At 42.3% G+C, this 21,598-nt stretch overlaps 1 protein-coding gene across 1 annotated transcript; it reads right to left on the reverse strand.

Moving 5' to 3' along the window:
- Positions 1-90: 90 nt before the first annotated feature.
- On the reverse strand, positions 91-17,378 carry LOC139473837 (dnaJ homolog subfamily C member 8-like). Its single transcript, XM_071256603.1, has 9 exons — positions 17,221-17,378; positions 15,243-15,344; positions 13,493-13,549; positions 9,723-9,789; positions 5,464-5,558; positions 3,586-3,657; positions 2,906-2,997; positions 2,345-2,420; positions 91-1,046 (listed from the first exon to the last, which is right to left on the reverse strand). The coding sequence occupies exons 1-9, from the start codon at positions 17,329-17,331 to the stop codon at positions 939-941; spliced, it is 780 nt and encodes a 259-aa protein (XP_071112704.1). The 5' UTR covers positions 17,332-17,378; the 3' UTR covers positions 91-938.
- Between the last annotated feature and the right edge of the window lie 4,220 nt (positions 17,379-21,598).

Consider the following 21,598-nt stretch of genomic DNA (forward strand, 5'->3'; position numbering starts at 1 on the left):
TATTTTGATAAACCCTTGTGTATTAATTTTTATGCACTTACATAGAGTGAAGAGTGAGTGAGTGAGTTGGGTTTAACGCCGCTTTTAACAGTATTCCAGTTATATCACGGCGTGTCAGCTTAATGTGGGAGGAAAGCCCGAAGTGATGCAGGTCTGAGACGTTTACCACTTTGGTGAAACCCACGAGCACGGGTATGGTGCTGACAAACCTAGAAACATAATCGGAGCGGACTGAGATTTGAACCCACAATCATAGGTTTCTGGCGTGTCCAAGGGACGCAACTCTGCACAGCGAATCGCGGCGCCTTAGACGACTGGGCCACCCGTGCCCCCTAGAGTGAAGAAAACAACCCAATGATGTGAAGGCATCCTGGAGGTACCTACACCTCGTGCACAAGCTATATAGCAGAACAATGTGAAGGCAATCAGAGGTACCTATGCCTATGGAGTAAGCTATTCCACAGCAGGATTATGAGGTTCAGGTTCACCAGTGAGAGCTACTCCATAGCAGGAGGAAGATGTGAAGGCATCCTGGAGGTACGAGGTAGGAATATACAAGCACTCTCAAATACATACTTTCTAAAGCCTCAAATAACATTGAGAACAACTTTCAATCTTTCAAAATACAAACACTGTCTGACCTTAATCTAATTACACATGTGATAACAAAGCAAAAACAAGGACACCAGTCAGACATACTTATTGTTAACTTCAGCCTCACAAGCATTCTCTCACCAACACATATTTATCAGATCAGTTATTTACAGATGGGGAAACACCCTTCAGCACCCTGACTACATAATCAGATTCATTCTGTCCAAAAATAGATGAGTTCTATGTCTGATGGGTTGGTCGTGACATCAGGGAGCTGGTGCTGCAAGTCAGGCTCCGTGCAGTGTGTCTGTGTGTATCCCTGTGATGAGCCATGAGGTCAGGGGTCAGCGGGTTTCCGCCTTGTGTTTGGGGGGACGGAAAGCGCCTTTGGCCTTCTTGCTCTTGCTGCCCTTCCAGCTCCTCCAGCTGTCCACCCTGTCTGTGCGGCTTTCCTGAAGACAGTGGACACGATGGATCAGTATGCAGATCATTTTTTATTATATACTTCAGGGTGAAAGACTGAGTTTTCTGAAGTTGAGAAAAGTGATATTTTCATTGCAGTGAGTGAGTGAGTGAGTGAGTGAGTGAGTGAGTGAGTGAGTGAGTGAGAGTGAATGAGTGAGTATGGTTTTACGCCGTTTTTAGCAATATTCCAGCAACATCATGGCGGGGAACACCAGAAATGGGCTTCACACATTGTACCCATGTCGGGAATCGAACCCGGGTCTTCGGCGTGGCGAGCGAACGCTTTAACCACTAGGCTACCCGACCGCCCCTCATTGCAGTGAACATAACATTTGATATTTCACTGCAGTGAACATAAAACTTGGACAGAACTATAGTTACCTCCCCTTAAATTGTCTCCCTTTATTGTCAGTGTCTAGCCCGTACGTTTGTTATTCTCTTGAAAATGTTTTGTCATAAACTGTTTATTTAACTCGTCAATCGAGACTGTACGATTTGCAAAAAGCCATTTTTGTTACTTGACCAGCGTGTATTCTTTTGTTTCCAAGCCGTCTTTTACTTTTCAAGAATTTATTTGTTTAAGTTGATTTTGTACATAATCATATCTAGATGTATGATACATAATTTTTGTGACCCGAAATATCTTTTGTTAATTTTGTTTATATATTTATAAACACAAAACTACCCTTTAAGTCACAAATACAAGGGATGGTGAACAATCCATGTGTGTTAGGTAGTGAGAATTAGTTGGATAGTACGATGGTAGAATACATATAGACAGTGGTTGTGATATACAACAGGGCAATATGGGGATAGTATACAATAGTAGGGCAGTGTGGTGGTAGTGTACAATACAGGGCAGAGAGGTTGTGATATACAACAGGGCACTATGGTGGTAGTATACAATAGTAGGGCAGTACGGTGGTAGTGTACAATAGAGGGCAGAGGGGTTGTGATATACAACAGGGCAATATGGTGGTAGTATACAATAGTAGGGCAGTACGGTGGTAGTGTACAATAGAGGGCAGAGAGGTTGTGATATACAACAGGGCAATATGGTGGTAGTATACAATAGTAGGGCAGTGTGGTTGTGATATACAATAAAGGGCAGTGTGGTTGCAGTATACAACAGTCAGGTACTACAGAAGTAGTACACAATAGTAGGGAAGTGAGGTGGTAGTATACAAATTACAATATTAGCGCAGTATGGTGGTAGTGTATTTTTGAAGTGGTATGCACTTGTGATCTGGCTGACATATATATATACCCCTCTGAGGACAGTTACCTCATAGTTCTTCTTCCATTCAGCTTCCACTTTCTTCTTCTCTTCATCATCTGCATCTTGCTCTGCCTTTCTTTTCCTGGAGACAAAGAATACAAGTTACCGAGAGATACTAGAGGTGATGTGATGTGACGTGACGTGACGTGACGTGACGTGACATGATGTGTGTATGTCTAGTCTAATGCTAATTTAATAGTGCAAGCCCACTGAGATACCATGCTGCAGTTTACTGAGTCTGAACTGACCAGTCCTTGCTTAAGTCCCTTAATGACAAACGCCTGGCAGGGTAACAACAAGTACCATCTTGTAATGTCTTTTGATATGATGCAAAGAAGCTTGAACAGACACAAGGATAGCAAGAGATATGGCTTCATTATTCCTAGTACTAGTGAGAGATGTTACCTCATTATCCCCAGTACTAGTGAGATATGACCTCATTATCCCTAGTACTAGCAAGTGATGTGACCTCATTATCACAGTACTAGCAAGAGATGTGACCTCATTATCACAGTACTAGCAAGAGATGTGACCACATTATCCCCAGTACCAGACAACATAACTCACCTCTCATGCATGTCCTTAGTCTCTCGTTCCTGCCGCATGCGCTCCAGGTCGGCAAACAGTTTACACGTCTGCACATACACAGAATGCTTGTACTGAAACAGAAGGCCATACAATCAGTGAGGTAATGACTTGGAGTTCGGTAACACTTTCAGTAGTATTTCAGTCACAGTACGACATTTCAACTTAATGTTTGTGCAAATTAAGCCAAACGTGATGGAAGACCGAAGAATCCTAATCGAGGTGAATCAGGCATCAGACAAGAGAATCCTGGCAGAAAGGGGCACAACTCTATGAAGACACAAGGCTATAAGACACAGGTTTAAACTCGACACACACACAATATGTAAAGGCATTGAAGACCGAAGAATCCTAATCGAGGTGAATCAGGCATCAGACAAGAGAATCCTGGCAGCAAAGGGACACAACTCTATGAAGACACAAGGCTATAAGACACAGGTTTAAACTCGACACACACACAATATGTGAAGGCATTTCATTCGATCAACTCCATGCATGTTGGGCAACGGCCCATGATCATCACTCAAACTCAACTGGTTAACAAATTACACAAATAAAGTTGCCAATGATGTGCACCACCATGCTTTCTGTATGCAGAACGTCACCTTGCTGATGTGCAATTAACAATAGGTTACCAAAAGATCAATCATAACGTCATATACCTTGGTCATATCATCCTCAGGGACTGCTGTTGATTTGCCTTCTTTTTTCAGTTGTTTTCTCTTCTGCTTGAGCTGAAACATTTATAAACGACATGTAAACTCTACAACTTGACAACTTATCATTTCACTGCATCTAATCGTGATTGAGTAAATATTGAGTGAGTGAGTGAGTTGGGTTTAACGTCGCTTTTAAAAGTATTCCAGTTATATCACAGCCTGTCAGCTTAATGTGGGAGGAAAGCCCAAAGTGATGCAGGTCTCAGACTGTTACCACTTTGGTGAAACCCACGAGCACGAGTATGGTGCTGACAAACCTAGAAACATAATCGGGGCGAACCGGGATTCGAACCTACAATCATAGGTTTCTGGCGTGCCTAAGGGATGCAACTCTGCACAGCGAACGCGGCGCCTTAGACGACTGGGCCACCCGTGCCCCCGAGTAAATATTGAGCAAACCATAGTCATCAATAGTCCAGCTGTATAACAGCAGCTTGTAATTCTGAGCAACATGGACACCAACAGGCCACAATTACACACAGTTAGCAAAGTCACAGAGCCTGACCTCCTGAGCTCCATTTCAGGCAGTCCTTACAACAAGCATACGGTGCAGAGAACCTATCTAACCATGCTAACTAGGGGTCGAGTTAGGGCTTAAAAAAATAAAAGAATTGGTTCTCAGGCAATGATTTCAGCTGTAGAAACTAACTTTTTGGGTCCACTAGTCCTTATAATGATAACATATAGTAAAACCCTTCAAAATGGCAAATTTCTACTAGTCCTTATGATACCTTAACTATTGGGCAGTTTGGCAAGGACTACAGGACTAGTGCCAGTTCCTAATGCTGGACTTTGAAAATACAGTGCAGGCAGGGGTGTTGGTTTTTTTGCGTGTTCAAACTAGTATGTAACCAAATAAACAGTTGTGTTCTATTAACCTGGGGGGCGGTTGGGTAGCCTAGTGGTTAAAGCATTTGCTTGTCACGCCGAAGACCCGGGTTCGATTCCTGACATGGGTACAATGAGTGAAGCCCATTTCTGGTGTCCCCGCCGTGATATTGCTGAAATATTGCTAAAAGCGGCGTAAAACCGTACACACTCACTCACTCTATTAACCTGGAAAAGAGCCTCCCTACATTATTTTTTTAGTCTGAGGAACGTGATTCAACATACACCTGGTTCATGTTGACATGAAAAGCTAGTTGCACCAGACAAAACCAGGTTGCACCCTGGTCCCATCCATAAACTAGTCTAATAAATAAAATCCCAAATCTCAGATGACTGTTTCATGATTTGATATAAACTAATGACGTATTTCTATAATGCATAAGATTAAGAGGAACACATGTACATAATCTTCCAGTATCCAGATTGATGACATCACGAAAGCATGACAAATTACACATAACACAGGGACTAGTGAGGTAGTATGTTACATAAACCTCAGAGGAACTCAGTGTGTTCGAGGTTTGATGTTGGACAAGTAAGAGTGAGGCAGACACAAATTTAAGATGTTATTACGTTCACAATATGCATGTAGACATAAATATTAGGCTACATTTTTCAATAATAGGTTGCAACATATAGTTAACTTGAGCCTTGCTATCCCATGTCCCTTTGGGACTTCGCCTAAAAAATACCTAACACAACATGCATCTGAGTGAGTGAGTGAGTTTGATTTTACGCCGCTTTTAGCAATATTCCAGCAATATCACGGCGGGGGACACCAGAAATGAGCTTCACACATTGTACCCATGTCGGGAATCGAACCCGGGTGTTCGGCGTGGCGAGCGAACACTTTAACCACTAGGCTACCCAACCGCCCCCAACATGCATCTAAGAAACTAACACTCAATACCCTATCTTGACATCATCACCCACCATTTCGTCTGTCCTCACTTGGGCCTCCTCTACAATCTCCTGACATCGCTTCAGGCCTTCCTCGTTCTCCAGTGTCTTGTAGGCTTTGTTCAAAGCTGCCAAACAAAGTCAGTTATGGTTCTTAAAGAGTTTTTTTTCAGGTACATGAGGAGACATTTCCCCAATGTATAAGATCAAGTAGTACCAAAAAGTCACATCTCTGCAAGCCTTTGTCTTCACACCCTGACAACTGTGAGAATGGAGAAATAATGTGTTGGGTTTACAGACAGTGAGCAATATCACAGTTACGCCCCAGCAATTTGTAGACAGCCAAACCAGAGGTTGATAGTGTGAGCATCTATCCACGCCTTTGTGGTATTACACTCTACCAGCCAGATCACAGGATGCTCCTTCCAGGAGATATTCCATAAGTCAGGATATTCTAGTTTGACACTTGATATGGAATTTCTGAGTTTGCAGGCTCAACCAAAAAAAGTCATCTCAATATCCACCAGCTCTGTCTACTTGAAACTGTACATATGGCTAGTCTTACAGGGTATGTGGGTGAACATAAAACAACCAATGTAAAACAGTCATGAACAAACGACCCAATTTGCTGGATTAACATAACTATGCACCCTTCTCTGATACCGTAAGTGCCCCTTGACCAAATACTAGACCTCGTTTCAATACAGAAAGGGCTGTCAACAACATGAGGGCAGACGTGATGGGCATCACCTGTCATAGCAGGCTTAGCACATACCGTATTTGACATAATAAGCGCCCAGGGCGTTCTCAAAATTAGAAATAGGGGGCTCTTATTGGAATATTATTTTGGTGGAAAAAAACAGAGTTGAAAGATACATTTCGTGGTTTATGCTGACGGCCTGAACTGTTTATATATGACAGATATATTGTTCCAGAATTTAATTGCCCACAATTAAGGGTGCATATAGCACACGAGTGCGTATTATACATGAATAAATAAGTCTTGTGTACATTGATCAATCGGAAGGAGTGCTAATTGGGATTGTTCACTTGCCGTGGGCGCTTATTAGAGCAGGACGCTTATTACGTCAAATACAGTAATACAGTAATACAGAATATTCAGAACCGTGCAACATATTATTATCTTGCTATGACAGTGTGATATTATCTGACAACCTGGTGAAGGGGGCTGGCGACAGTTCAACTATTCCAGGTGGCTTGATCTGACGCCTGACTAGACTTCATAACTTGCAGTTGTGGATGGGTTCATTAGTCTGTATCAACAACTCCCCAGTTGGATGAAGATACAAGGCCACAGGAGGACCGAAAAATAGTAAACAAGCTTTGCTAAAGCTAAATAATCATATACTTTTTACAAGATTTAATGGTTGTTTGGTGAAATAAGTGCAAAGCCTGCAAATAATCATATTATTATGTTAGGTAAGAGACACATTTTTATTTCTAGTTTAAAGTAAAGGAAACCCTCAATGGACGTTTTTAAACAAGTATTAAAAGATGCTATTTATTTGGAATATCTGTCAGCAAAAACTAATAATAAGCTTTGCACTTATAACAGAAAGTGGATATTGTATTGTGGTTTACATGATGCCTTGAATCTTACATAGATTGCTGACTGTGTGTTATTATTGATTGTTTCTAATCACTTTGACTCTATTGCCAAAGAAAAACTGCAATGTTTCTCCAAGATGATGATTACAATACTATAATTCGGTACTGTTTATTCTTTTATTATTAGCTTATCTTTCTACGATTGCTCATAAATATGGTGTTAACTACTTTCATGCCAGAACATCTTGCTCGATCTTACATGATCAAGGCCTATCCTCCAAATATGCGGTGTCAAAATGTTAATAATGCTATATATGTATATATCACTGTGTATGTAACCACTGAAACTGGAATAAAAATGATTGGAAAAAGAAAAGAAAAAGCTTTGCTAAAGCTTCTGAGCCCATCACCAGAAAGATAAGAAAAAACCCAACACATCAGATCCAGTATTTGTTGCTGATCCCTAAGCAGAAGCAGGGTGTCCTGCCAATCAGACGTCAAGGGAAGTACTGTCAGTGCTGCGGTCAGGGTCTGTGAGCTGCTGCACCAGGTGACAGAACCAAACTGATGTAGTCCAGGGACATCCTCCACTGACAGGGAGTCCAGCTATGCAGAAACAGGGTGTCCTGCCAATCAGACGTCAACGGAAGTACCGTCAGTGCCGCAGTCAAGGGTCTGTGAGCTGCTGCACCAGGTGACAGAACCAAACTTATGAAATCCATTCTCCACTGACAGGGACTCACCCAGATAGTAATTTACCAACATGGAATCCAATCTCAAAAAACAGCGCTTAATAATGTCCACCACTGACACGTTTGTGGGAACACTCATATTTCCAGGGGATTGTTAGCCTGAGGTGATGGCAGTCTGCTGGAGGAGAAACTGCCAAGATCATTGATCGTAGCCATAACGAGAGGGTATTCTAGGAAGCTACTGCTGAACTTGTGTGGGAAATAGGCAAAAACAACTGCTTTCGCTGCTGACAAAACCATTGAGTACCATCCAAGCAGGCTCACGGTGCCAGCACGGTACACAAAATGAGAACAGCCATAACTTGCTGACCCAAGACCGTACATAAAGATTCAGTAAAACTAGAAAGTCCCCTAGTTGAAAGAGCAACTGTAATTGCACCGGGTGGCCCAGTTGTCTAAGGTGCCGCAATTCCCTGTGCAGAGTTGCATCCCTTAGGCACGCCAGAAACCTATGATTGTGGGTTCGAATTTCAGTTCCCCCGATTATGTATCTAGCTTTGTCAGCACCATAACGTCTGAGACCTGCATCACTTCAGACTTTCCTCCCACATTAAGCTGACTCACCGTAATATAACTGCAATACTGTTAAAAGCGGCGTTAAACCCAACTCACTCGCTCACTCACTCACTAATTGCACCAGTGTGAGCATCTGAAACTTCAGAGTGGTTTGTAGGAAACTCTGATAGAAGATTTTAATCTTTCAGATTATGGTGGAATTCTTTTTGGGTACGAGGACAAATCCAAGAATAAAACCCCATCGTAATCTGATCTACTACAATCTCTTCGATCGCTTGGTATCCAACGAAATCTGGATGTTGGTCCAAAGGAAAGGGTCGTACCCTGGTAGGTAAGGTAACTTTGGAGGGTGGCATATAAGAGGAGTCACCAACAGCTGTAGACAACATCCCGAAAAGAGGGCATCTAGAGCTCAAGGGTCTTGAAACAGCTGATCCCAATTCCTCCAGAATCTGCCATCTCCTGGTCTGGGGACCACCGGGGCGGCAGGCCCCAGCAACATCCCATCCACGTAGAAGCAGCCAGCGTCCCAGCCATCACTGATAGCCCAGATGGGGATGGACGAGCCAAAGTTTTCAAAACAGTTTACAAAAACGTTATACACCCTAAGGGTACCAAAAAAATCCAAAATTCCACAAGCGCCCCAAGGCCCCAAATGAACAAAAAAATATGTAGGATATTAATTTTATATTAATGGGCAAAAAACATGTCTACACGCATTGCCAATTTGAAGTAAGATGCTGCGTTCAGGCGAGCTGTTTTCACTCTGTGGTATGGATATTGAAAATATAAAGAAATTGCACATTGTCAAAGCAGGATAGTAATAATTTAATGACATGGTCAATGTTTCAATGACATAAGATACATCACACTGCCATGTAGCATTACAGAAAATGGAAGTCTTTGATCAGGATGCTTAATAATTACATCAAGACAGAGCTCCAGATAAGCTTTTGGTGTTGTGGGTATTTTACCCATGCATTTTAAAATCATTGGGTATCAGTAATTCTATCTGGGTTTTCAAATTTCTGTTACCCACTACTTTTTACACATGTGGGTATTTAAGTAAAATTTTAAAAACATAAATAGTCCCTGTGAACTGGTGTTGTGTGGGTTCGAGAGCTTTATAGGACTCAAAAATACCACGATACTTCCACAAGAAAGTGTGATGGCAAATGATCGTGACATAACTGTCATCGTGGAGTTTGGCAAGGTTGAGGAAATGCCCATTTATTATTTCAAAATAACTTGCTGATTTGCTAATCGAATACGCAGGGTTACTTCACAATATTTTGATGATACGCACAAGTTTTATTTTTGTAGCTTATCTGTAATGTTTGTTGCGTATTTGATACGCTTGGATTTTATTTTACTGCGTATTTCTGCATTTCGGATACATATTTTACACAAATACGCAGCTTATCTAGAGCTTTGTCAAGAGATAAACTGACAAACCTTCAAAGGCCTTCTGGGATCGGTCCTTGTCATCAAGGTTCTTGTCAGGATGGACCAAGATGGACATCTGAAACACAAACACAGAGTTGATGATGAGGAGAAATGGGGTTTAACATCAAGCACAAGACTATAGCACTTATGAAGCAGCATGCATGCATGTGTTTGGCGTGTGTGTACAAGTTTATGCCAGTTGTTTCGTACTAGGCCACCGAGATACCATGCCACAGCATAACATGGATACCCAACTCCAAGCTCACCAGTCCTTCTTTTGTCCCCTTATTGCTAATCACCAGACAGGGTAACAACAAGTACCGTCTAGTTATCATATTTTGATATGACAAAGCAAGTGGATCGAACTGACCTATCCATTAGACCACAGAGGTTTTCACGAACAGGGATTATCATACCTCTTTCAAGAATCTTGCAATTCCATTGATTAATCTGTACCACGTGACAAAACAACACATTTCGATGAAGACCCCCAAGTCATGTGATTGACACTGACCTTGAATATAAGTCACCACATGATCAGTATTGACCAGTCACGTGATGAATATTGACGCGTCTGCTTGAAAACAAGATGGCATCTGGTATACTAACATTTTACAGTTCGCAGCTAACTTACTGCAATGAAACAGATGATGGCTTGAAGGCTTCATAAGCTTTAAAGTTAACTTTGGTTTAACAAAACAAATGATTACTCTTGACGAGGTCAGAATGCGAAAAAAAGGATACTTGGACCTAACCCCTTTGGCAGTCTGACCCCACAGTATTGTCACAGTCCGACCCCACAGTATTGTCACAGTCCGACCCCACAGTGTATTGTCACAGTCTAACCCTACAGAGTATTGTCACAGTCTGACCCCACAGTGTATTGTCACAGTCCGACCCCACAGTGTATTGTCACAGTCTGACCCCACAGTGTATTGTCACAGTCTGACCCCACAGTGTATTGCCACAGTCTGACCCCACAGTGTATTGTCACAGTCTGACCCCACAGTGTATTGTCACAGTCTGACCCCACAGTGTATTGCCACAGTCTGACCCCACAGTGTATTGTCACAGTCTGACCCCACAGTGTATTGTCACAGTCTGACCCCACAGTGTATTGCCACAGTCTGACCCCACAGTGTATTGTCACAGTCTGACCCCACAGAGTATTGTCACAGTCTGACCCCACAGTGTATTGCCACAGACTGACCTCACAGTGTATTGCCACAGTCTAACCCTACAGAGTATTGTCACAGTCTGACCCCACAGTGTATTGTCACAGTCTGACCCCACAGTGTATTGTCACAGTCTGACCCCACAGTGTATTGTCACAGTCTGACCCCACAGTGTATTGTCACAGTCTGACCCCACAGTGTATTGCCACAGTCTGACCCCACAGTGTATTGCCACAGTCTGACCCCACAGAGTATTGTCACAGTCTGACCCCACAGTGTATTGTCACAGTCTGACCCCACAGTGTATTGTCATAGATTGACATCTTGGTGTATTTCCTCAGACTGACCTCACAGTGTATTGTCACAGTCTGACCCCACAGAGCATTGTCATAGTCTGACCCCACAGTGTATTGCCACAGACTGACCTCACAGTGTATTGTCACAGTCTGACCCCACAGAGCATTGTCATAGTCTGACCCCACAGTGTATTGTCACAGGCTGATCCCACAGTATATTGTCACAGACTGACCCCACAGTATATTGCCATAGTCTGACCCCACAGTGTATTGTCACAGACTGATCCCACAGTGTATTGTCACAGACTGATCCCACAGTATATTGTCACAGTCTGACCCCACAGTGTATTGCCAAAGACTGACATCATGGTGTATTGCCATCGACTGACATCGTGGTGTATTGCCACAGACTGACATCATGGTGTATTGTCACAGTCTGACCCCACAGTGAATTGCCACAGATTTACATCATTGTGTATTGCCACAGACTGACATCATGGTGTATTGTCCGAGACTGACATCATTGTGTATTGCCACAGACTGACATCATGGTGTATTGCCACAGACTGACATCATGGTGTAATGTCACATATTGACATCATGGTGTATTGCCACTGACTGACATCATGGTGTATTGCCACAGATTGACATCATGGTGTATTGTCACAGATTGACATCATGGTGTATTGTCACAGACTGACATCATGGTGTATTGCCACAGATTGACATCATGGTGTTTTGCCACAGACTGACATCATGGTGTATTGTCACAGACTGACATCATGGTGTATTGTCACAGACTGACATCATGGTGTATTGCCACAGATTGACATCATGGTGTATTGTCACAGATTGACATCGTGGTGTATTGCCACAGACTGACATCGTGGTGTTTTGCCATAGACTGACATCATGGTGTTTTGCCATAGACTGACATCATGGTGTATTGTCACAGATTGACATCATGGTGTATTGCCACAGACTGACATCATGGTGTATTGTCACAGACTGACATCATGGTGTATTGCCACAGACTGACATCATGGTGTATTGCCACAGACTGACATCATGGTGTATTGTCACAGACTGACATCATGGTGTATTGTCACAGACTGACATCATGGTGTATTGCCACAGATTGACATCATGGTGTATTGTCACAGATTGACATCATGGTGTATTGCCACAGACTGACATCGTGGTGTTTTGCCATAGACTGACATCATGGTGTTTTGCCATAGACTGACATCATGGTGTATATTGTCACAGATTGGCATCATGGTGTATTGCCACAGACTGACATCATGGTGTATTGTCACAGACTGACATCATGGCGTATTGTCACAGACTGACATCATGGTGTATTGTCACAGACTGACATCATGGTGTATTGACACAGACTGACATCATGGTGTATTGTCACAGACTGACATCATGGTGTATTGTCACAGACTGACATCACGGTGTATTGTCACAGACTGACATCATGGTGTATTGTCACAGACTGACATCATGGTGTATTGACATAGACTGTCATCATGGTGTATTGTCACAGACTGACATCATGGTGTATTGCCACAGACTGACATCATGGTGTATTGTCACAGGATGACATCATGGTGTATTGCCATAGACTGACATCATGGTGTATTGTCACACACTGACATCATGGTGTATTGTCACAGACTGACATCATGGTGTATTGCCACAGACTGACATCATGGTGTATCGTCACAGACTGACATCATGGCGTATTGTCACAGACTGACATCATGGTGTATTGCCACAGTCCGACCCCACAGTGTATTGTCACAGACTGACATCATGGTGTATTGCCACAGACTGACATCATAATGTATTGCCACAGACTGACATCATGGTGTATTGCCATAGACTGACATCATGGTGAATTGCCATAGACTGACATCATGGTGTATTGACATAGACTAACATCATGGTGTATTGTCACAGACTGACACCATGGCGTATTGTCACAGACTGACATCATGGTGTATTGTCACAGACTGACACCATGGCGTATTGTCACAGACTGACATCATGGTGTATTGTCACAGACTGACATCATGGTGTATTGTCACAGACTGACATCATGGTGTATTGTCACAGACTGACACCATGGCGTATTGTCACAGACTGACATCATGGTGTATTGCCACAGATTGACATCATGGTGTATTGTCACAGACTGACATCATGGTGTATTGTCACAGACTGACATCATGGCGTATTGTCACAGACTGACACCATGGCGTATTGTCACAGGATGGCTTCTGCCTGTGTTGCTCACCTGTCTGTATTTCTTCTTGACATCTGCCAGGGGAAGGTCAGGGTCAACTTGTAGGACCTGTGATCAACATAAACGACGTTAAAAAGGGTGAATCCAATTATTGAACCTTACTATTGGATTATCACTTCCAGAACTCACTCAGTGAGGGAAACACTATTTTACACTTTACACTATTTCATTCTTACTTATTTGTGAGCCGTAGCTAATTTCAGATTTTCACAATTATCCCATGATAATACAGATGGTAATACTATCAGGTGTTGTCGATGTTGTATGGATAAATAAATCTTGTAATGTCAACATAATATAAGTGTTGCATGAAAACAAAATGACTGGAATAGCAAGGGACCACTTTATTCACAAGTGTAATATATTGCAATACAGGTTCAAGGGGCAATACCCATCACTAATAATTATGAGCTTATCCTATAGACATAGTTGGAATTGTACTATGGCCTCAGCTTTCTATGATTATGGAAAGGGTTTTGATGCTCATTAACAAATAGCATGAATTGGGAAACGTTTAATTCCAATCTGGGAATTCTCACTGACATTTTCTGCAGACTTTGGGCTGAATATTGGTCAACACTCAGGTCTACCTACATCTTCCCGAGGCAAGGGAGTTAACTGACTATAAAAGTCCAGTTTCCACCCTTGCCGAACTAGGTTGGAATTCCTGGGCTCGACCGTAGCGCCACCAGTGGTTATTACGAGTTATGTTCCTTCTAAGCCTCTCCTATGGACCAATCAGATTCCACCTGTCGTATCACTTGCATTTGTTTCAAACAAAATGGTGGCGCCCAGTCAAAACGATCTGATTGATAATCAAGATCTATATTGTGATAAAACGAGTCTTACATCGCGAAGTACATCAAATCGCGTGAGCACCTTGATTAAAAACATGAAAAGACTTGGAAAATATCTGTTGACAACGAGTTAGTGGTGCACATGCTTTGCAAATCCTGCAATCGACAGAAATCTGCACGACATTTTACAAACCGGATTTCGATTTCAGTGCACGATTTTGATTGGACTATGCATAGACTCGTTAGCCCAGCCAAAATGTAACTCCACAATACCAGCCTAGTTCAGCAGAGTGGAAACTGGACTTTTATAGTCAGTTAACTCCCTTGCCTCGGGAAGATGGTCTACCTATAGCCCTGCATATACCTGCTTGGTGGATACCCCTAGAACAGCTATGGTTCTTTCAGACCAAGGTTCTTAATCAGAATGATAAGAACCCATGATCAAACATTCCTGACACCTAGCATGTGACTAGGTTTAACCATACTCATAGAGTGAGTATGGTTTTATGCCGCTTTTAACAATATTCCAGCAATATCACGGTGGGGGACACCAGTAATGGGCTTCACACATTGTACCCATGTCGGGAATCGAACCCAGGTCTTTGGCGTGATGAGCAAATGCTTTAACCACGAGGCTACCCGACCGCCCCCATACTCATAGAACCTGACATTGAGTGAGTTTTACGCCGCTTTATGCAATATTCCAGCAATATCACGGCGGGTAACACCAGAAATGGGCTTCACACATTGTACCCATGTGGGCAATCAAACCCGGGTCTTTTCTACGTGACAAGCCAACGTTTTAACCACTAGGCTACCCACAGCCCTCAGAACATAGGGAAACCTGACATTGTTTACGTTTTTCTACAATGCACCAACCTTTACAAAACCATAGCTTTATAAGTGTGTAAAACATGTTGTCATGGCCACTGATGGATACTCACATCGAAAGGGTTGAGGTTGAAGTACGTCGAGCCAGGTCTGTTGAGGCGGTCTATCTGCTGCTTGGGCGTGAGCACAGAGTCTCTGTGCTCTATGGCTTTAACCTGTGCAACAAATACATTAACAAGATTAAAACACTTGTGAACAAAAATCAAACTGAAAATATTGATAGCACTATATTTCAGTCTGATGTAAAATGACTATTTGTCCAATACATTGTAAACTTGTGTTGATAACTGGTAACAATAGCAATGCATGATCATGGTGACTTAAGACTAGATTCTGTCATTGAGGTCACTAATCATCCCAACTTTGTTTGTTGTTTAATGCCGCATTCGGCAATATTCCAGCTATATAATTTTTTGCTTCCTAGGTACTGTCAATGTAAGCTCCAAACACGGATATAACAAAGAGCTTGTTCACTATTTACTATGGTTGTGTGTTTCAATGGTGCGAAGAGTTGTTATCTCTCATGCGGATTGGTCGTCATCCGGAAAGTGACAACACATAACAAAAAAGCGGGAATTTAATAAATTTAAAAAATCCTAACAATTGCAATCCGGCAAAGACCACTTTGTCTGAAGATGACATGTGAATGCAACTGGTAACTTTGCAGAAATGCTTGACCATGACAATTAATTGTTGTCTTTGATACAACTGGAGTCTGATTTTCAATAACAGAAAAAAAGGAATTCTGTCTTAGCTTTATCTTGTTGTTTTATTATTTGGTGACGTCAAATAACACATTCCAAATGCAACTGCAACTTTTGGCTCCCTACATAAAAATATTAATAAAGTACATTATGCCTTGGCTCCTTGAAATTCTATTAGCTCCTTCAAAAACCTGTTAAGGAGCCAGATACCTCCTTGGATAAAGAGTTCATTTTGAGGCCTGGTTTTACATGACCTTCTCTTTCCCATTTGTGAATGAATGCTGCCAAATAAAGCTGTACAATCTGCAACATGAAAGCTGTTATTAGGGCTGGGACGGGTAACACGGGTACTGGGGTCGGGTAGGTACTGAGTAGGACCCGGGTACCCACAGGACTACCTGGACCCGTGGTTATTCACATGATATATTGTCTAATGACTAAAATTATCTGGAACTCTATAGTTACACTATAAGTAATTAATGTTCGCTGTTCTTTCTGACTATGCACCCATTCCTTCTGACTTTTCATATGGTTGAAGAAACATAAAACTTAAGTCAACTTTAGTGTATACATGTATCTTAATACCTTCTGCCAGGGCTATGCTAAAAAAAGTTTCCATTCGGACATTTTGAGACATCTCCTGAGACCTAGAGTGGGTACCTGGGTAGGGTAGGGTAATAGTGGGGTGGGTACCTGGGTAGTAAATTTGGACTCGTCCCAGCCCTAAGTGTTATGACAATTACATGCTTCAATGAGGCTCCACATATAGTGCATATTGTGACTACTATCTTCTGAAAATGAGGTAAGAATGACAGGGCAGCTTTCATCATTTTGGTAATGGGTTCCTGAGCTCCCTCCTAAGCGACAGTTTGAAGTTTTTCGAGTGTAATTTTTACCCACCTCACAAACAAAACAGCAGAAGTAGGGAGCTTGGCCCCCACACAACTTTAATTAAATAAGTAAATTTAATTTTAAGTTTCCAAAGTTCATGAAATGATGCCAAGAGCAACAGCCAGGTGAAGAAGGGATCAATGGTCATGATGATTGCCTAAATTTACATCTGAAAATGCTGCCCCAGGTTTAGAAGATTACAGAGCCAGGGGAGCCATATTGTCCTGACATTGGGGGTCAATTAATATTTTAGGAGTCAATCAACCAGCCCCCCCGCTCCCAATGATACTGTGAGGTACTGGAAGATGGCATTTGAGGCCGCTTGTGACAATTTGTGTAGTGTAAATGACAGTGACCATCCACCTGAAGACGTAAGTTGCTAGAATTATGTTGACAGGTCTGAATGATGATATGCAAACTGCAAGTGTGCGTATACCTGCTGGTAAAATTCATCAAATATTTCCCCTGTGGCCCCCACGACCTCGGTAGGGTTGGGGGGCTCTGCGGGAGGCGCTTCAGGAGGTGGCTGAGAGGTGGGTGCCGCCATTTTCACTGTTTGTAAATAAATTTTAGGAAACGAATTGCACGCGATGTTACAAAGGGAGGTAAGTCAGTGTGAACAAGTGTCGAAAAACATACCGCTAATAAATCAGTCTTTCTTGCTTTAATATTGAAGAGTTAGTTGGTTGGTTGGTTGGGTGGGTGGTTTGTTGTTTAACGCCGCACTCAGAAATATTCCAGCTATATGAGGGCGGTCCGTGAATAATAGAGTCTGGACAAGACAATCCAGTGATTGATATCATGAGATCGACCCACGCAAGTGGGATCGATGACATGCTTCAACCAATTTAGCGAGCCTGACCGCCCGATCCCGTTAGTCGCCTCCTATAATTACGACAAGCATAGTCGCCTTTTACGGCCAGGATGGGTCGTTGAAGACCTATTCTACCCCGGCTCTTAATGCGTTATGGCAGAGACCATAGGCATGCGCGGGTACCAGTGAGCTAGGTTTCGTGTAAAGTGTTCGAATTCTGTGTACGCGTTGGTTGGAATATGGATGTCCGTGTGTACAGAGGGTAGGTACGCACTAGGGCTGGGACGAGTCCAAATTTACTACCAGGGTACCCACCCCACTATTACCCGACCCTACCCGGGTACCCACTGTAGGTCTCAGGAGATGTCTCAAAATGTCCGATTGGGAACATTTTTAGGATAGACCAGGCAAAACGTATTTAGATACATGTATTAAACAATCTGGTCATTCATACACTGAAGTTGAATTAAGTTATATCTTTATTCAACCATATGAAAAATCAGAAGGGATGGGTGCATAGTCAGAAAGAAATGCGAACATTATTGACTTGTAGTGTAACCATAGAGTTCTTGATAATGTTTGTCATTGAACAATATATCACGTGTCTAACCACGGGTCCAGGTAGTCCTGTGGGTACCCGGGTCCTACTCAGTACCCACCCGACCCGGGTACCCGAGTTACCCGTCCGTGCTCTAGTACGCACTGGTCTGTTCGCATGCACGAATTTTACTCATGTAAAGATGACGGTACACTTACTGGTGTGTCTAAAACGCCTCACGTTATGACACGATATGACAACAGACGCGCTGAAACGTCACATCACGTGCCTTTGTGCCACAAGCGTAGACTGGCAAGCAGCGTTTGCACATACTGCATTGCCATGGAGGCGATGGCAACGGTGCTGTCTTCGTAGAATGGGTGTCTCTGTTCTCCATAGCCTTTCCTTCTCCGGGTAATCTAGCCGGGGTGGATTGACGATCGGTTGTCTGCCTGGTACGAGGCATCTCTGGTGGTTTTTTCACAAGTGACACAGAACCCACTCGACTGACTGACTGATATATAGGAGATTTAACGTGCGCTTTCCGACTGTAGCGTATTTCGCACACGGGCCTGGCAGGGCCATTTAGTGTATTCCGAAAAGGGTGAAAGTGGTGTGTGCTACCCAAGAGGGGCTTTTATGGGTTGCTTATGTTGAATTTTTGGAATTTTTAAATTTGGAATAAATGCCGAAGTGGGTGGAGGAGGGAACTAAGGGAGCCGGGTGAGGTGGGTGTTTGTATGTTTATTGGATTTTGGATTGGTAGATTAATGAGTTTTTAGATAATTTAATTAGATATGTTTTTATTAGGAATACGCCTAGGGCCTTGAAGTTTTCTAGTTTGTTTTGAGGGTCTAGTATTTCATCTAGAGTAGGAACCTTATTTAGATTGAGGGTGGTTTGTAGTGTGGTTCTGTGTGTTAGGTAGTGGGTGCAGTGGATGAGTGCGTGTTCTGTGGTTTGCAGTGGGGGCAGTTGCCTGTGGTGTGTCTTTTAAGTTTTTTTAGGTGGTTATTTAGGTTCGTGTGTCCTGTTTGGAGTTTTGTAATTAATCTGTCATTTTTTTAGAGGGGTGTAGGATTTTAGGTTTGGCTAGTGGTTTTCTGAGTACTTTTTTTATTTGGCTATTTGAGTTTTGATATTGATTACGCCATTTTTGGTAATTTTTTGTTTGTTTACGCTTTTAATTTCTGATTTTGAGATGGGTAGGTTTAGGCTTATTTCTGATATTTTGAGAAATAATTTAGCTTCTTTATCGGCGCTTTCGTTGCCGTAAATTACTACGTGGGCGGGGATCCACAAGAAGGTTATTTGTTTGCCTGCTTTTGTTAGGTCGTTGGAGCTTTTAAGTATTTGGTTTATTAATTTATGTCGGTTTTTTGGTATTTTTGTTTTGGAGGGCTTGTAGTCCACTAAGGGAGTCGGTGAGAATTAGGATTTTATTGTTGTTTTTAGATTGTTGGTTATGCAGGGCTGAGGCCATGTCCGTAAGTTCGGCCGTGAATATAGATTGGTTGTTAGGAAGTCGGTAAGATTGTGTGGATTTAACTGGTTGTGTAGTATGGACTCCGAAGCCTGTGTGGTTGGAGATCGGGTCTGAAGATCCGTCCGTGTATATGTGACACCAATTTGGCCAATTTTCGTGTTTGTATGCAAGTGTCGTGGTTTTAGCTATGTTTTGGTCGGTTTGTTTATTTATTTGGTTACCTAGCGTTGTGTCTATATTGGGTATTTTGAGTTTAGGGGTGAAGATATTTGATTTTTTGCAGATTTGATTAAGATTGTGAGTTTGGTGTTCATTGAGGTAGTTAGTTATTCTCTCGGATATTGGGGTGAGTAAGGGGTGTTTGCGAGCTAGAGCTTGGTTTCTTGGGCTAATGTTTTGGTTAATTAAGTTTTGGATGAGAGGGTTAGTTTGGGACGCGGCCAAGAAATTAAGGCTTAGATGTTCCGTGCGTAGATTTAGTGGCATTTCCCCTGTAAGGGCCTGAAGTGAGGTGTAGGAGGTGCCATGTTGGGTGCGTGTAATTAGTTTAAGGGCTTGGTATTTTATTGAGTTAAGTTTTTTAGATAGAGAGTTGTTTAGGGTATTGTATATGGCGCAGCCGTTGTCTTGTTTTGATCTAATTAGTGCTGTATAGAGTGAGAGGAGGGTATCTTTGGCGGCTCCCCAGTTAGAGCCGGTGAGACATCTCAGTGTGTTAAGGCCTTTGCTGCATCTAGTTTTCAGGTTTTGGACGTGAGCCTCCCAGGTGAGGTGTTGATCGAAAATGAGTCCTAAGGATTTGGTTTGTTTTTGGAATTTGATTGTTTGGTTGTTTAGCTGGAGGATTGGGTAGGCAGGTTTCATGTTTTTATGTTTGAATACTACTCCTGTTGTTTTATCTGAGTTAAGGGAGAAGCCACATTTGTCTGCCCATTGTTGTATTTTATTTAGAGATTTTTGGATTAAGTTTTCTGCCATTTTAATGCTTTTAGTGCGGATCCATAGGCCTCCGTCATCCGCGAATTTTGAAGTGTTTAGTTTAGAGGATAAGCCCTCGAATAGATCGTTTATCATTATATTGAAGAGGGTCGGGCTGAGGATGCTGCCTTGGGGAGTGACATTTTCTGGGGGACACTGGTCCGATAGCGTATGGTCTATACCAACGGTTATTTTGCGATTGTTTAGGAAATCTTGGATGAAGTTAATTATTTGGCCTTTTAGTCCTATTTTTTGATAGTTTTTGTATTAGCCCGTGGTGCCATACCATTTCGAAAGCTTTAGAGAAGTCGAGGAATATGCCTATGGTGTATTGCTTGTACTTACTTACTTTCTTACTTTGTAGATTTAACGTGCGCTTTCCGACTGATGCGTATTTCGCACACGGGCCCGGCCAGGCCATTTAATGTGTTTCCGAAAGGGGCGAAAGTGGTGTGTGCAACCCAAGAGGATGCTTTAGGGGTTGCTTATATAGAATTTGGGAATTTTGAGATTTGGAATAGATGCCGATGGGGTAAGGGAGGAGAACTAAGGGAGCTGGGTATGGTGGATTTTTGTGTGTTTATGTAATTTTGATTTGGTGGATTATAGTGTTTTTAGATGCGTTTTATTAGTTCCGTTTTGATTAAGAATACGCCTAAGGCCTTGAAGTTTTCTAGTTTATTTTGTGGGTTTAGTATTGCTTCTAGAGTGAGAGCCTGGTTTAGATTGAGGGTGGTTTGTAATGCGGTTCGATGTGTTAGGTAGTGTGTGCAGTAGAGGAGTGCGTGTTCTGGGGTTTCTAGTTGTTTGCAGTGTGGGCAGTTACCTGTAGTATGTTTTTTTATTTTTTTTAGGTGGTTATTTAGATTGGTGTGTCCTGTTTGGAGTTTAGTGATTACTCTGTCGATTTTTTTTGATGGATGGTGAATTTTTGGTTTGGTTAGTGGTTTGCTGAGTACTTTTTTGATTTGGCTATTTGAGTTTAGATATAGGTTATG

Source organism: Haliotis cracherodii, unplaced genomic scaffold (genome assembly GCF_022045235.1).
Source record: "Haliotis cracherodii isolate W230 unplaced genomic scaffold, xgHalCrac1.p SCAF_3, whole genome shotgun sequence".
In the NCBI taxonomy this organism is placed as follows: Eukaryota; Metazoa; Mollusca; class Gastropoda; order Lepetellida; family Haliotidae; genus Haliotis; species Haliotis cracherodii.

What these genes read in the sequence shown, in the direction of transcription:
- LOC139473837 (XM_071256603.1), bottom strand. Translation starts at nt 17,331, where the DNA reads ATGGCGGCACCCACCTCTCAGCCACCTCCTGAAGCGCCTCCCGCAGAG. An exon ending in TCAACCTCAACCCTTTCGAT is followed by an intron (nt 13,550 to 15,242) that starts GTGAGTATCCAT and finishes TGTTGATCACAG; the next exon opens with GTCCTACAAGTTGACCCTGA. An exon ending in CTGAGGATGATATGACCAAG is followed by an intron (nt 2,998 to 3,585) that starts GTATATGACGTT and finishes CTTCTGTTTCAG; the next exon opens with TACAAGCATTCTGTGTATGT.